This window comes from Quercus robur, chromosome 4 (genome assembly GCF_932294415.1).
Source record: "Quercus robur chromosome 4, dhQueRobu3.1, whole genome shotgun sequence".
NCBI classification, from domain to species: Eukaryota; Viridiplantae; Streptophyta; class Magnoliopsida; order Fagales; family Fagaceae; genus Quercus; species Quercus robur.
In genome coordinates, this window is record NC_065537.1 from 79,382,283 (window position 1) to 79,399,749 (window position 17,467).

Consider the following 17,467-nt stretch of genomic DNA (forward strand, 5'->3'; position numbering starts at 1 on the left):
GGTGGGGACAAAGAGGAGAATGTAGGAAAATTCATTGGGTTAAGTGGGAAAAAATGTGTGAACCAAAATCCGAAGGTGGCTTGGGGTTCAAGGAATTGTCATTATTTAATGATACTCTTTTAGCCAAACAAACGTGGAGATTGCTGCACAACACAAATTCTTTGTTTTACAAAGTGTTTAAGTCCAAGTTCTTTCCAAACTATTCTATTATGGAAGCCAAGGAGGGCTATGGAGGGTCGTATGCTTGGAGGAGTATTTTGAAAGGTGGGGAGGTTATAAGGTGAGGAGCAAAGTGGAGAGTGGGCAATGGAGAATCAATTAAGCTTTGGGGGGATAAATGGCTGCCTTCTTTGCAAAGCCCAAGCCTCCAAATTCCCCTCACAGCTGAACTACAAAATGCCACGATGATTTCTCTAATTAATCCCTCAACTTGCCAATGGAATATTCAGTTGCTGCCTAACCTTTTCAACCAGATGGAAGCAGATCAGATTGCACAAATCCCACTAACCTGAACTGCCTCAGAGGACTCTCTCTTTTAGCCTTATGTTCATTCTGGGTAGTACACTACTAAGTCAGGGTATTATTTTCTCAAAACCGAAGCTAATATGGTGAACTCGCAGCCCCCTTCCCAAGCCGAGCTGATGAAACCACTTTGGAAGAAAATATGGAGTTTATTAGTGTCGTGTAAGATCATAAACTTTCTTTGGAGGGCTTGCAAAAATGCTATTCCAACTTTGAATAACCTGAAGCGCCACTACGTGGTGGAAGATTCAAAGTGCTCTCTGTGCCCAACACAATGAGGATGTTATCCATGCTTTATGGTCTTGCTCAACCCTTGCATAGGTGTGGAACGAAGACCCCCGATGGAGCTTTAGAGGTCAAAAAGTCTTCCATGATTTTACCCATCTAATCACCCATATTTTTGAGTCAGGGTGTAGTGCTAAGTTGTTTGTTATGAAGATTTGGACAATTTGGTACCAAAGAAACAGAGTCACAACAGCTCCACTGGGATTCTCTCTAAATCTGATAGTGCAGCAAGTGTATGAGGCATTATTAGAATACCGGACCGCGCAACTAAGGCATACTACGGCAGCACCTACAGCCAGATAATGTGCAAGATGGTCTCCACCTCCTTCGAACTGGTATAAAGCTAACTTTGATGCGGCAATCTTCGAAGATGTTGGCAGAGCAGGTCTCGAGGTGATAATCTGTGACAGCCAAGGTCTTGCAATGGCTGCTTAAGCTCAGAATGTTTAGTTGGCCAGCTCAATGGTGGAGATGGAAGCACTGGCAACCACACGGGCAGTAGAACTTGCTGCAGAAATTGGTCTTGATAGGATTATTTTTGAAGGTGACTCCAGCATGGTCATCAAAGGCCTAACGGATTAGGTGCCAAACTTTGTGCCATTCAGCTTTCTCATAAAAGAGGCAAATGACTTGGCTAATCGGCTTAATCATGTAAAATTTCAGCGTGTTGGTAGAGAAGGAAATAGTGTAGCTCATAACTTTGCTAGGCATGCACGGCATGTCACAGGTTTTTCTGTTTGGATAGAGGATGTTCTGTCCCTTTGCTTTGAAATGTATTAGGCAGATTTATCTTCAACTTAATAAAAATCACAACCCTATTTCTCAAAAAAAAAAAAAAAACTCATTTAAACTTATAACATTGAATATTCTAGTTAATTTATAAAAAATATAAAAGATAATAATATAAGATAACAAAACATGAATACCTTTTAAAAAAAAAAATTGCTAGTGTGTTTTTTAATTCCTTTTGAGGATTTGGTCAAAAAAAAAAAAAAATCCTTTTGAGGATTTTTTTTTTTTTTTACTAAATAAGGTAGGAAGGAATAATTTATTCAAATCTCAACTGTCAAACAACATCAACGATACAAATGAAATCTTGTAGTAGAATAACATTTATGTTTATACATTAATTTAAGCTTGTTTATACTTTATTTATATATATATATATATATAAATATTGCTTCTTTTTTAAGGCTCTGCACTTTTTTTTTTTTTTTTGTAAACATAGTAACATATATTACCTATATACCAATTCATCAAATGTCGATTCTTATTATTATTATTTTTTTTAAAAAAAACCCATCAATTCTCTCCTTTCCCCATCCTTTGATAAGCTCTTCCTCCACTCTTTGTTCTTTTTCTCGTGTATAAAATTAGCCATAAGAATCTCACTAAAATACACAAAATGGACAAAATTAAAAAGGAAAATTTGAAACATCAGTTACCAAAACTGTTATTATTAAAATTTAAGTATTCGAAAATGGAACAGGATTTTACGGATTTGTTTTAATAAGTGCATATGTTGGATTAGCGTGACTTCACCTCCTTGCCTTTAGTCTACCGTGAAACAAGGAATTTCAAAACTCCATATAATATACTGCAGAAGAAAAAAATAATTAAGAAAATATATTAAGAGAAGAAGAATGAGTAAAAATGAATGGAAAAATATTATGTTTTAATAAAAAAAGTTGGGGGAATACCATGTAATTAATTCACCATAATATGGAAATTGTTAAAATTAAGATTGATCAATCAAGGTCACTGGGAAGCCCAACAACAAGCAGCTCTACTGCTCTACACAAAGTTCTAATAAAAACCTTGGACACGTGGCAATAAAATTCAATAAACATTGGAATCCCAAATTTGGTTATGTGATTTTTTAAAACCCATTGTTTTCTCCATTTTTCTCATATAATGCTTGAATACATTGTTGGTGCCTATTTAGTCCATAAACTAATTGTGTACTGGAAATTTAAACAATACTTTTAGGGTCTGTTTGGATTGAACTTATTGTTGCTGAAACTGAAAACTGAAAACTGAAAACTGAAAACACTGTAGCAAAATTATTTTTAAATGTGTGAATAGTATCGTGGGACCCATTTTTAATATTTTTTAAGCTGTGAACAGTGCCAAATAGTGTATGAACAGTGTCAAACAGTGTATGAACAGTACCCTTGTCCCCCTAAAGCAGAAACGGTGCAGGGGAAAAAAAAAAAAAAAAAAGAAAAAGAAAAAACGCAAAACGCAGACTCCACTTTCAGCTGGATCCAAACTAATAACTAAAACATTATCACTCTATTAGACACGTTGGGGACTACAACAAATCGCTTTAAGTTTGTTAGATATTGAAGTTTTTTACTTAAGAATAAAAGCAATCACTTAAACCATTGGGACTAAAATCTTTAATTGGTTAAAGTTTAGTGACTAATGGTATATTTTTTTTATCCTTTTAATAAACATATGTATAGACATATACGTAAAATATAGACAAACATATATTGTATACGCACAAATAGTAAGTGAAAGCACAATGGAATGACCTATTTTGGGATGATTGCTTGCTTAAGCAAGGTTAAACTAGCCATCCGTTGATGGATGGATGATGAATGACCTATTTAAGTCACGTTTTTTCAAATTTAAAATTATGACTTTAAATAACAATTTTAGTTGTAATACATGATGTGACTATGGCTTTCCGAGTTAAATGAAGAGCAGCCAAAAATATGAAATGGGCTTATCCGCTTATGGAACAAATTTTAAGCAATATCATAACTCATAAATGACTTTGGTTCAAAAAGTTTCCCTAATCTATCATAATGCATTAATGCTCAAGACATAATTATATGTAGTACTATGTACCAAGACTAAGGTACTTTTGAGTGTAATATAAGCATACTTTTCTTCTTAGAGTAACGCGTAGTCCAGTGCCAAAGACGCTACAGAATTGAAGAAATTCTAGCTAGGCATATGGATCTTACAGGTTACTCCTAAAGTTAAAAATTTCTCGTGGAGAGCTTATATGGATATGTATAAAATTGGACTACAAACTTAGTTATAGCTTAAGGCTACAGGTTCTATTAAAAAAATTAACACGACAATATAGCTTGAAGATTTAATAGTTGGATTGCATATTTTTTATGTTTTCAACATAGATGTGCAATTTTCATATCAATTGAATGTTATTTACTATTTTTTCTATAAATTTATTTTTTAAACATAATTTTAGAATATAAAAATGTTTAATTGATGACGTAGCTATTGATCTTTGATCTTTTAAAATTTTTACAAATATAAAGAATATAAGAAAAAAATGTAATCGAATAGTGGGTTTTTGTCAAAATTCAAATCCAATAAAAAAATATTGAACGGAGTTATAGGCTTAACAAACTTTATCCTATGAACATGTTGTTCACAATAATCAATTTAGCAAGAAAGGAAAATATTATTTGATGGCTATTGTCCAATTTGCACTCAAGAACCTGAGAATATTGCACGTGTTGTGGAATTGTCCTTCAGCAAATGATGTGTAGATTTTCCAAAGGGGATTTTACATTAAGATTTACAACAATCAATAAAATAATATCTGTCATATTTATATTATTTTTTTAAGAAGAATCTGATATATTTATTTATTTACTTATTATTTTAAAAAGTGAAATAAAGCTCAAGTGGAGTAAATTATATTATACTTCCATCTTTCTATAAAGAAAAAAAAAATCTCTTGAAAATCATTTCCAATGCTATTTTTTCCACAATTATATGTTGTTGTTGAACCCTCCTTGTAATTGAAATGGTTTGGTAGATTATTTATTTCAACAAATTTGTTTTTTTATATAATTGAGACATGGAGTTGGTGAATCAATAATCTAAACAAAATGGTGGGGCTGTAGTAGTTAATTATATGACCACATGAATGTGACATTCATCTGCAGAAGAAGATATAACAAAAGAGAAAGACATTTCAATCAAGAAAAGCTAAGACCACCCAATATATATATCAAAATCTAGCTAAGCAATAAAATAAAAACGAAAACGATAGAGAGCTGCAGGTACTATAGTTCAGTGGATACTGGTTTGCCTCATATTAACTCAGTCGGTTGACATTACTTTTCCAAGCCTCATTATCATGGTCATATTTGCAGGTTCAGGACTAGGGTGAGTTCCTTTTGATGTGATACACTTTATCCATTTGGCTAAAATCAGCCATTGCTTTCAATGGATAACGAATTGTATATTCTTTTCTTAACAAGTGGTAAAAAGATTTTTTTCAATAGTTTACTTATACCTTTCGAAGTTAGTGTTTTTTAGAAAATGAGTTATTTAAAAAAAAATATTTTCCATATAATAATCCCATTTTTTTTTAATATTTGATGGTAACAATTTCTTAACTTTTTTTATTTTGCATGTTATGAAATAAACCGATTGGTATCTTGGTTTAATGATAAATATGACAATTATCAGAAGTAGACGCCATAGATTTCAAATTATATATATATATATATATATAAAACTAGCGGTAAAATAGAGTTGTTTTAAAAAATAAAAAATAATTAAACTTTTTTATTGATTAAAAATAGTTTTCCTTACATTTATTTTTTCTGATACTACAAAATACTGAAAAATGTAAAAAAACTATTTTCACACAAAATTTTTCATCAAAATAAACCGAGCGTTACAGTTAAAAAATAAAGTGAACAAATATTTGAAGTCTAAAAAATTACAAATTCTCTCAAATTAAATGCATTTAAGCATGTTATAAATCACAATTCAAAGTCCTCTTTATAAATTTGAGGTTACATATTCTCTCAATTAGTGAGGCAACCCATCTAATTTCCTAACAATCTCAATCAACTCCTTTTTCTCTTTATTGTAGAACTATAAAGACGAATGAATCCACCCAGACAGAGAAAAACAGAGATTTGAAAATTTATTGGACTATCCCTAAAAATAAAAAATTAATTAATTTTTTTAGGGAAATAATTATTGGACTAAACATTCCATGAAATTACACGGAACGACGGAAAACCAAATGAGCTTTTAATTTCAATGGTTTTTGACTTTTTCTTTTGCAAAATGATTAAAACGTGGTCAGTAACTAAAATCAATATTATTCAACCTTTTTCTTTTCTTTCTTTCTTTTCCCCTTTTTTAATCGATATTGTTCAACCTTTTTCATTGGGTACATGATACTTTAATATGTCAATGATTCAACCGCTTATGCTTTTAGCATATAATATATGCCATGATTGCAATTATTTAGTAATATTGTTAATAATTTATTAGATCAATAGATCTATGTTTTGTGACTCTAACTTTTATATATTTCATTAGATTGATAAACTAAACTAAAGCAACTCAATTTGCCTGGTTGTATTTATTTATTTGTTTCTCCTTTTGAAGATGTCTTTTACAAAGACATTTCACTTCCTAAATCAAAAATCTGCCTAACCTCATACCTTTCCCAAATTCTCATTTGCAAATATAATAAAAATAAATTTAAAACAATAAAAGATATTTATATATACACACATATATTAACCATTTGGGTATGGTATTGGAAATGATTAGACCTGCTTATTTCAATTCAAGGATAGTCAAACCCCTAACTAAATAGTAAACTTTTGGTTTTAATTTTCCAATTTTCAATCTTAATATTTTATTTTCAAGCATAGTTTTCCCCCAAATAATTCTATGTATATATGGTTTTTTTTTGGTGGCAGGGGGGGGGGGGTCCTTGTACTGTAATTTAAGGTTACGGTATTAACTATGATTAGAATTGCTTATTTAAAGTGTCATAATCTTAATATTTCATTTATCTTAACATGAATTATAAAGACTAAAACACTTAAAAACAGATGAATGTGGTCATAGCTAATACTAAAATCATATGGGGGTATCCATTTATTTTAACTAATGATTTATTTAATAGTCATGAATTGCTTAATTTGACTTAATTTTAATGATCAAAATACATTGAACATGGTCAATTGGTCATATAAGGTTAGACATGAATACCCCAATTATTCTACCAAAGATAAAAGGAATACTCCAAAGTTTTTTGAGGAAAAATTTGGCATTATTTTATTTTGGGAGCTTTCTATGGTACCTCAAATTTTTTAAAGGACGTGTCTATGATAGCAACGCACATGGAAGAGTTACTCTTTATTATAACATAAGTTACTAATGAAAGTTAAAGTTACTGCCATGTTTCTTAAAATGGCAACAAAATGAAAATTAAAAGGAAAAAAAAACACAAGTTTTTATTGTGACATGGTATAATCTAAATCTATCATCGGATTTAATATAAACTCTATTTGATCATCAAAATAATAAGGAAAAATAAAATAAAGTATTTTTAAAAACTTTGAAGTTGCTACTCAATGAAATTTGAGTCAAATACAACAAATTTACTTTTGGATTACCATACCCAAATTTATATAGATATTGTAAAATTCCTCTTCTTTTTTTTTTTTCTTGGTATACTTAGTGCTTGTTTGATTTTTTTTTTTGTTGATTAATCTTATAAATAGAATAGACAACTTTTTAAAGTCTAATTTTTTTTAATATACCAATATTTTTATATTTTCCAATGAAAAAAAAAATTTATAAGTATAGCAAATGATATATTTTCATTGTGATAAAGTTTCCATTTTTATTTTTACCAAAAAGAAAAAAGAGACAATAGTAGATAATTTCTATTTTTATTTTTTTTATCTCAGACAGTAGATAATTTTAGAGGCTCAAATGATTGGAGTGTGTATGATCTGTGTTTTGTTCACCCAATAATCTCTCTCTCTCTCTCTCTAAACAACACAGAAAGAGAGAGTGTCGGTGAGTCCAAGCTTGTAGTTGTAGTTGTTGTGTCCCTTTCGTCCTCTTGAAGTCATTTTTTTCATTATTATATATATATAACCATTTAACAGCTATACACTCACTGTTTGAGCCGAACACACAAAGAGAGAGAGAGACACACACACACACTGAGACAGCTGGGCATAGCATAGGATAGCATATTAGCATTGCTTGGTTTACTTGGGTCAGATCGACCTCTAAGTCCATCAAGCTCAAATCTTTCTCTCTTGGGCTTCATTTTCTCCCAGTTTTTCCATCTGGGTGTCTCTTGGTTTTGAGATCTGGTGGAGATTTTGGCTGTTTGGGGCAAGGAATTCAATTGGGTTTTCATTGAAAATTCAGTCTGATCGATTTGGTTTGAGGTAAGTTTAGTGTTTTGTTGTTGAGAAAATTGAAAATTGGCATCTGGGTTTGTTGTAACAATTGCATTTGAATTAAGATTTTATGTGTTGTTGACTACTTGACTGTGTAGTTTATTGATTTTACTGATAGACACTCTGTTTGGTTGCCGAGAAAACCGAGGAAAAGAGTGAGCTGTACTAGGTTGGTTGAGTAAAAACACTTTGTTTCCTCAGGACAGAGTCTTGTGAAGGCTCAAAGATTGTAAAATTTTTTTCCCACAATTTTTCTTAGCAACCAAACTGAGAATAAAGATTTGGAATTTTTGTAACTACGTAAGCAATTGATGACTGTAGAGAATGCTTGTTGAAAAGGAAATCTGATTCACAGTTGTGCAGATCTGGGCTTTGATTTGAGAAAGAGGCGTGTTTTTGAAGCATTGAGCTCTGAGTTATGCATTAGATCTTGTTGAGACTGAGGAACCTGCTTGATCCATTGTTCACATCTGGGCAAAGAGAAGCTGGTGCCAATGGAATCAGAAGGAGAAACTGCGGTGAGTGTCAGAGAACTTTAGCTCTAATTTGCAATCTGTGCTCTCTTTTGTTGATGAGATAACTGAGAAAATGAGATGGTCACATGTTGAAAATTAAATTCTGATGTTGTTCTGGTTTTCAAACTATGAAATCTCTTGCCCACCAACGTAGTAACATAGTTGCACTAGTCTCAGTTGAGTGGAAATTGTAATGATCCATTTAATGAAGAATGTAAAAGTTTCTTTAGTTTCTTAATTTCTCTATTCTACATTTGGTCACCAACCAGATGGGGCATAGAATTCGTTTAGAGACTGAAATTTGACCTCTGCCTGTGTCCTTTTAGTTTCCTTCTGATTTTTGTTAGCTATAGACGTTGGGTACGTTAGTTAAGCTTATATTATTCTGTTGATTGATTCAAATTGATGTGATCAGTATCTAATTGTTGATTGGAATGTCTTTTAATGTGATAACTCAGGCAAAGTCCTCAAAGACCCTGGGTGGACAAGTCTGCCAGATCTGTGGCGATAATGTTGGGAAGACTGTAGATGGTGAGCCATTCATTGCCTGTGATGTTTGCGCATTTCCTGTTTGCAGACCTTGCTATGAGTATGAGAGGAAGGATGGGAATCAGTCTTGCCCTCAGTGCAAAACCCGATACAAAAGACACAAAGGTAAGTTAGATATTAAATAACTGAAAAAATTTCCACACACTAGGAAACATGGGAATGAACATGAGTTTGAAAAAGTTGTGTTATTGTAAAAGATTATGATCCCATCCCACCCTGCAAAGTTAACTGCACCCAACTAGTTTAGGTGTGTCATCTGCTAATCTTTGAAATTGTCTGTGAACTTAGTGAAACTGCAAATACAAATGCAAAAAAATTAACTTCATTGGTATTGCTGGTGACACTATCAATATTTAAAAAGCAGTGGATATCTTCTGATCACTATATTCTGACTGTTTAATTGTTGCCATTTATCTTGTTGATTTTAGGAAGTCCTGCAATTCTCGGGGATAGAGAAGAGGATGCTGATGCTGATGATGGTGGCAGTGACTTCAATTACAATTTGGAAGATCAAAACCAAAAGCAAAAGATTGCAGAGCGCATGTTGAGCTGGCATATGACATATGGACGGGGGGAGGATGTAGGGGCTCCCAGTTATGATAAAGAGGTTTCTCACAACCACATTCCTTTGCTCACCAATGGAACAGAGGTAATTCAATAACCTTATGATATGCTGTTCTCTCTTCTCTCTCTCTCCCTCATTTATTTTTTTTGGGGGGGAGGGGGGGGGGGGGGATGCATTTGAAGTGTAATTAATCTTCCAGCCAATGGTAGGTTTCTGGAGAATTGTCTGCTGCATCACCTGAGCGTCTTTCTATGGCATCTCCTGGAGTTGGTGGTGGCGGGAAGCGTATCCATCCTCTCCCTTATTCATCTGATGTTAATCAATCGCGTATGTCTCTATCCTTTGCATGTACTATGTACCCTGTGTTTAGTTGCTATCAGATATTGATTTGAAATTCTTGATTATACTTTTTCTGCAGCTAATATTAGGGTTGTGGATCCGGTAAGGGAATTTGGTTCACCAGGATTAGGAAATGTAGCCTGGAAAGAAAGAGTTGATGGCTGGAAGATGAAGCAGGAAAAGAATGTTGTTCCAATGAGCACCGGCCAAGCCAATTCTGAAAGGGGTGCTGGTGATAACCGTGATATTGATGCCAGCACCGATGTGCTTGTGGATGACTCTTTACTGTACGTTCCCTCTTGATTGAAATACAGACTGTTGGGTGCTCTTTCAGATTTTATTGAGGCTTTATTCTTTGTAATTGTTGGTACTTTGTAGCTAGTTCAAAACTTTGTGGTTTGCTTTGTTTACATCAGCTTTATTGCTATTGGACAACTTCTGAAATCTCAAAAGATGATAATTCCATTTTACGGGACAACCTTGGGTATTAGCAATAATTGCAAATAGAGTTCTAAAAGTAAACTAATTATAGCTATGGAGTCGGTTTTCCCAAGTCTAATTTCTGTTATTATTGCTTGTTTCTTAAGTTCAATATAGAAAAGGGCTGCAGTTAATGCTATGTATGGTTTTGTTTTGCAGGAATGATGAAGCTCGGCAGCCTCTCTCAAGAAAGGTTTCTATTCCATCTTCTAGGATAAACCCTTATAGGATGGTCATTGTTCTGCGGCTCATTATTCTCTCCATTTTTTTGCACTATCGAATAACAAATCCTGTGCCCAATGCCTATGCTCTGTGGTTAATATCTGTGATTTGTGAGATTTGGTTTGCAATGTCCTGGATATTGGATCAGTTCCCCAAGTGGCTGCCTGTAAACCGTGAAACATATCTTGACAGGCTTGCTCTGAGGTGAGAATATCTTTTGCTGTATACATTCATTTATTGTACTTAGCGATTAAGCCTGCATTAATGTGTCTCAAGTAACTGTGTCATTTCAATTTGATGTTTTCATATTATATATAAAGTTTTAATTCCAAAGGAATATACATTACAGATATGATCGTGAGGGAGAACCATCACAATTAGCTGCAGTTGACATATTTGTCAGTACTGTCGATCCATTGAAGGAGCCTCCTCTTGTGACAGCTAATACTGTGCTATCTATTCTCTCGGTCGACTACCCAGTTGACAAGGTCTCTTGCTATGTGTCTGATGATGGTGCTGCTATGTTGACATTTGAAGCTTTGGCTGAGACATCTGAATTTGCACGGAAATGGGTTCCTTTCTCCAAGAAATATAACATTGAGCCTCGGGCTCCAGAATGGTACTTTGCACAGAAGATTGACTACTTGAAAGATAAGGTTCAACCATCATTTGTCAAAGATCGTAGAGCTATGAAGGTAAGGGTTTACCATCCTGAATTTCTGATGTATCTTGCCAATCCATTTTCCGCACGTAGATGCATCCTTCTAATGTTACTTTGTCTCATTATGCAGAGAGAATATGAAGAATTTAAAGTCCGTATTAACGGGCTTGTTGCAAAGGCACAGAAGATTCCTGAAGAAGGATGGATTATGCAAGACGGTACACCATGGCCTGGAAACAACACCAGAGACCATCCAGGAATGATCCAGGTAGCTTCTCCTTCATGTTGTTTTAAAGCTGAACATTGTAAGTTACTTGTTTTTAATATGTAAATTTTGGCCCCAAGGGGAGTGGGGAAGGGAGGTTCAAACAAGTGACCTTTGCTTCATGAGGCCTGGTTCCTAGCTGACTATACTACTCCTTGTGGTTAAAACTGTCAGCCTATTGCTTGTTGGAATTCAGTAATGGTTTGAGTGTGTTTCTTATTTGATGCAACTTTTCCTTGAAGTTCATAGAACAAACTGCTTAGATTTTTTCCTTGAAGTACCGTTCTCTTCCCCCCACCCATCTTTTTTCCAATTAGGGTGTAAAGTGGAGACAAGTTTATCTTCTCTCTTGCAGGAGTATCATTTACTTAGTAAGATTTTGTCTATTTCATTATGTGCAGGTTTTCTTGGGCCAAAGTGGAGGGCTTGACGCTGAGGGTAATGAGCTTCCACGTTTAGTTTATGTTTCTCGTGAAAAGCGTCCAGGTTTTCAACATCACAAGAAGGCTGGTGCTATGAATGCACTTGTGAGTAGTTAAAAATATGAATTCCAGAGTTTTTGCATTCTCTTTATTTCTACATTTATCTTACCTCTAGTGTTCAATACTCTCTTTCAGGTTCGAGTATCAGCAGTGCTTACCAATGGACCTTTCTTGTTGAATCTTGATTGTGATCACTACATAAATAACAGCAAGGCCTTGAGAGAAGCTATGTGTTTCCTAATGGATCCCAACCTTGGAAAACATGTTTGTTACGTTCAGTTTCCACAGAGGTTTGATGGTATTGATAGGAATGATCGATATGCCAACCGAAATACTGTCTTCTTTGATGTAAGTCTAACATCCTCCAATTTAAGCGATGGATTCTTTGTGTCTATCTGATGTTATTGAATGGTGTTAATTGTGTTCGCTTGTGTGATGTGTTTGATGTCCTTGTGATTGGACAAAACATTTGATATTTGTTCAAAATTATTTGTTATCTTTTTGCTAAACATCTTTTGATAATATATTTATCATCTTAAATTTCAGATCAACTTGAGAGGTCTGGATGGCATTCAAGGCCCTGTTTATGTGGGTACTGGATGCGTCTTCAATAGAACAGCTTTATATGGTTATGAGCCACCTCTCAAACCTAAGCATAAGAAAGCTGGATTTTTATCTTCGCTTTGTGGTGGGTCAAGAAAGAAGGGTTCAAAGTCTAGTAAAAAGGGTTCAGACAAGAAGAAATCTAGCAAGAATGTAGACCCCACTGTGCCTATTTTCAGTCTAGAGGATATAGAAGAGGGTGTGGAAGGTACATTGTTTGAATATTATTTCTTTATTGTTTTGGGTATTTTTTTTTTATAAAATAAATTATAAACCAGTCAAAATCCTTCCATGTCATCTTGAATTTATTGACAATGTAATAAATTCCTCATTTACTTGTTTAAAAGGAGAGAATGATTGCTTCTTATTGAGTGGTAAACCTTAATACATAAACAAGATCTAAAATCAACTTTGTCATTCATGAAACTATATTTGTACAATATCCATGGCATCTTATAACTCATAATTTTTTTAGATTTGATTCTAACATTTTCTTACTCTTTTTAAATTCAGGTGCTGGATTTGACGATGAAAAGTCGCTACTCATGTCCCAAATGAGCCTGGAGAAAAGGTTTGGTCAGTCTGCTGTTTTTGTTGCGTCTACACTTATGGAGAATGGTGGTGTTCCACAATCTGCAACACCAGAAACTCTTCTTAAAGAGGCTATTCATGTCATCAGCTGTGGTTATGAGGACAAATCAGAATGGGGAACTGAGGTACGATATCTTGTTATTTATTTCTTTAACTTTGTTATTAGTCTTTTGATTTACCAAGATGTCCTTTAAGCAGAATATGCCTCGGGCTTTAGAGATTTGCAACATTTTTGTATGTGTCTGAAAGGAATAGGAACAATACCTACTTTTGTAAAATACTGTTATACATACTTTTAATATCATGATATGATTAGATGCCTAGAAAAAGGAGAAAAATAAACCAGACCCTTAGTTTTTGTAGTATAGGCAACTACAAGTTATTGGCAATTAAAATTTGGTATGCATTTTCTTCCCTAAACTTTGAGTAAGGTACAAGGTTACTTGTTTAAAGATTGGTGCACGCCACACAATGAATTTGTCCACATCTATAAGGACTCCTTGTTGCTTGCCACATCATATCAGCTAATAAGAAACATCCACCACTAAGGCACTCCCAACCAGGACCAGGTTTTTCTTTTTAAATGAAATTTGAATGCTGATAAAAGTTTGTTACACTAAACCTTTTTCTTCCCTCCTTCAATCCTCTCTCTTACCTACCTTGAAATTTCTCAGCATTTCTGCACTGGTATTGGTTTCCTCTAGTAACCATCTATTAATTGACAAACAAGACATTGTGGCTTATAGAGTGCATTTCTATGTGTGCAGTCTTCCCATTTCTGCACATGGTGGATCGGGTTTTTGATAATTTTTGTAAATTGCTGTTTTATTTCATTTTCTCTAATCAATATTTGTGTCTTGAACTGCAGATTGGATGGATTTATGGCTCTGTTACTGAAGATATTCTGACAGGATTTAAGATGCATGCTCGTGGTTGGCGGTCAATATACTGCATGCCCAAGCGCCCAGCCTTTAAAGGGTCTGCTCCTATTAATCTGTCAGATCGTTTGAACCAAGTGCTTCGATGGGCTTTAGGTTCTGTGGAAATTCTTCTCAGTAGACATTGCCCTATCTGGTACGGTTATAATGGCAGGCTTAAATGGCTTGAGAGGTTCGCATATATCAACACCACCATCTATCCAATCACTGCCCTTCCTCTTCTTATGTATTGTACTTTGCCGGCTGTCTGTCTACTTACAAACAAGTTCATTATTCCACAGGTTTGTTATATAACCAAACTCATTTTCTGTACAATGATGGTGTCCTTGTCATTATTATCTCAACAGGGCTCTTTTTTTTTTTTAATAATCTTTTCCCTAGCATCACCCTCTGCAATCCCTGCGTCTTACAAGAGCTTACAGTGTTTTGTTATTTGGGGAGTTGTTTGTGATTTTGCTTCAAAATATGAAATGGTGAACAGATAAAAATTCACCATAATGAATTAACATTTCACAAATACCCTGGCATGGCATTTATTAATTAAGAATAGTAGGATTTACAGGAATTATGGTATATATTGGAAAGGAACACATGCTTCTTGCTAGTTTTTGTTTTCAAAATAAAAGGGTTTGGAGGGGAATGAGCAAGGCAAAGTCGGTAAAAACACCATGGACACCTCTCTTGTTGTGAAAAAGAGATAAAAGATGGAAATATAAAAACTGTTCTGTATTTTCTTGTGCTTGGGGGAAAGTTTCTCCATGAGAGAAGAAGAAAAAAAATTACTTGTTCCTGTTTGTGTATATTATGAATATTGTCTCAAAATGCTAGTCTCTAGTATCTGCTAAATTTTTTTTGCTTGGCTTATTCAACTTGCAGATCAGTAACATTGCAAGTATATGGTTTATATCGCTCTTTCTTTCCATCTTTGCTACCGGTATCCTAGAGATGAGGTGGAGTGGTGTTGGAATTGACGAGTGGTGGAGAAATGAGCAGTTTTGGGTCATTGGTGGTGTTTCAGCCCATCTCTTTGCCGTTTTCCAAGGTTTGCTTAAAGTACTTGCTGGTATTGACACCAACTTCACAGTTACATCCAAGGCATCAGATGAAGATGGAGACTTCGCTGAATTGTACTTGTTCAAGTGGACAACCCTTCTCATCCCACCAACAACTCTCCTTATCATAAACTTGGTTGGAGTCGTTGCAGGGATTTCCTACGCCATCAACAGCGGTTACCAATCATGGGGTCCTCTCTTTGGGAAGCTCTTCTTTGCCTTTTGGGTGATTGTCCATCTGTATCCCTTCCTTAAAGGTTTGATGGGTCGCCAGAACCGGACACCCACCATTGTTGTTGTCTGGTCAATTCTCCTCGCTTCAATTTTCTCATTGTTATGGGTGCGAGTAGATCCATTTACCACTAGAGTTACCGGTCCAGATGTTACGCAGTGTGGAATCAACTGCTAGAGGCAAAAATAACACAACTTGAAGACTGAAAATTCTTTTTTTAAGTTATTGTCCTTGCCAAGTTTCAGAGGTAAGGAGATATGTAAGTGTCTCATATTTTGGCTTTAACTTTATGTCTTTGAGCTTGTTTGTCTATGTGAAGTTTACATTATGTGTAGATGATAGGTGGCAAAGAAAATTATTTTGTTGGTACAGGAGTGATTTTTATGTATTATTTTGGTATATTCTAAAAAAATTGGACACTGCTTCTGGAACCAATTAATTATTCATTATATATTCCACAAGTTTATATGCAATCCATTACCCACGGTATCTTTTTGTTTGATACTTAGAGAGTATTTTCATAGCCTTGATATGTGCAGTGTTATTTATAGGCCAAAACAAAGTGGTTCCCAGCTCCTTTTCTATTATGAACAATCTTCCCAACACCAAGCAAAAGGTGAATTGACAAACTCTAATGAGAATGCTTTTATGGAAGGTTATTACTCAGTGGCAAGTTCCAAGTTCCAACTTGCCTCTGTTAAACATAATATTATTACACGGTTAAAATAATGAGTTAACAATGGACAAGAAGTTTGAATAAAATCTATACCCAGAGTGCTTGCTTGAAGGCACATGCATGTTTGAGCCAATATGTAGCATGCTACATTTACCTTTGGGTCCTTCGACGCAATTTAGGATTGGGCGAGTTACAATTAGGACTCTTTTATAATTATTAATATAATTAATATTTACCGAATGAACACTCGATGTAGAATTCAGTACATGTTTGTGCAAGACTTTCCTTATTCAAGGTCCAATTATTGTTTATTAGTTCCATTTCATGAGTCGTGTTCGAAGTACACAAACCATATGGCCTTCAAATGCAGGAACTATTTTTTAAAAAAATTAAAATTTATTTGAGCTAAAAAGGGGTCCAAAGGACCAAAGCTTCGTGGACATTTCAAAAGAAAAAACCCCTCCTATATTACATAATCCTATTCAAACATTGTTATCATCAACGAGTTTTTTTTTTTTTTTTTGGGATGAAAATTAAGTTATGAAAAATTTTAAGACCACATAAAATAGTATGGGCGTGGCTTTTGTCTAGTACCTCCAATATATTGGATCAGTTGCGATCATGATGTGTCCAAAAATGGACATGTGTCATGCTCGCAATGGGTCCAGTGTCATAGGACACTGGATAGAAGTCATACACCGTAATTGACCACGTGACTGGTAGAGAAAAAATTGTAGGTTTATGTGAAAGTGATAGACAACCAGTCATAATTTAACACGTAATATAATTGTGGTAAAAATTATGGTAGTTTATGTGCAGTAGAATTACTCTTTTTTTTTTTTTTTTTTTTTTTTGGGGGGGGGGGGGGGGGGAGAATAATGGCAAGTGTAGTAGAAAGTGCATGGATAAAATGATAAAGAATTTTTTTTTAATCTCACAGAATCCGAAGTTGAGTAAATGGATTTTAGGATGTCTCTTTGTTAATAAAAGTTTCTCATAAAGAATTAAAGAATCACAATTAAGGGTGTGCATGGGTCAGGTTGGGTGGGATTAAGGAGATTTTTTGACCCAACCCATCATGGTGGGTAAAAAAAAATTCAACCCAACCCAACCCCACATGGGTCGGGTTGAACCCATGGGTTTGACAAATTTTTTTTTATTATTAAATTGAGTTGAAAAAAATATAAATATTAATATATTAAAAAAACTCAAAGATTAGTATCAATGTAATTCCTTAAAGGCAAACAACATTAATGACTAAACA

At 34.3% G+C, this 17,467-nt stretch overlaps 1 protein-coding gene across 8 annotated transcripts in view; it reads left to right on the forward strand.

The window, feature by feature from the left end:
- Positions 1-7,603: 7,603 nt before the first annotated feature.
- Positions 7,604-17,467, forward strand: part of LOC126723926 (cellulose synthase A catalytic subunit 3 [UDP-forming]) — a 108,506-nt gene continuing 98,642 nt past the window's right edge. For 2 of the 8 annotated variants that reach the window (XR_007654517.1, XM_050427943.1), the window contains exons 1-15: positions 7,687-8,021; positions 8,397-8,551; positions 9,007-9,202; positions 9,526-9,746; positions 9,872-9,989; positions 10,081-10,288; positions 10,641-10,907; positions 11,053-11,398; positions 11,495-11,632; positions 12,031-12,156; positions 12,247-12,459; positions 12,658-12,922; positions 13,228-13,430; positions 14,174-14,524; positions 15,120-15,552. Coding sequence is in view for 5 of the 8 variants with exons in the window: in XM_050427943.1 (XP_050283900.1) it covers positions 8,528-8,551; positions 9,007-9,202; positions 9,526-9,746; positions 9,872-9,989; positions 10,081-10,288; positions 10,641-10,907; positions 11,053-11,398; positions 11,495-11,632; positions 12,031-12,156; positions 12,247-12,459; positions 12,658-12,922; positions 13,228-13,430; positions 14,174-14,524; positions 15,120-15,552 (3,109 nt within the window). In the remaining 3 variants the exon portion in view is untranslated. Of the gene's footprint in view, positions 8,022-8,388; positions 8,552-9,006; positions 9,203-9,525; positions 9,747-9,871; positions 9,990-10,080; positions 10,289-10,640; positions 10,908-11,052; positions 11,399-11,494; positions 11,633-12,030; positions 12,157-12,246; positions 12,460-12,657; positions 12,923-13,227; positions 13,431-14,173; positions 14,525-15,119; positions 16,001-17,467 lie in introns of those variants that run through there. The other 6 variants (XM_050427942.1, XM_050427941.1, XM_050427946.1 and 3 more) reach the window with 6 other exon arrangements.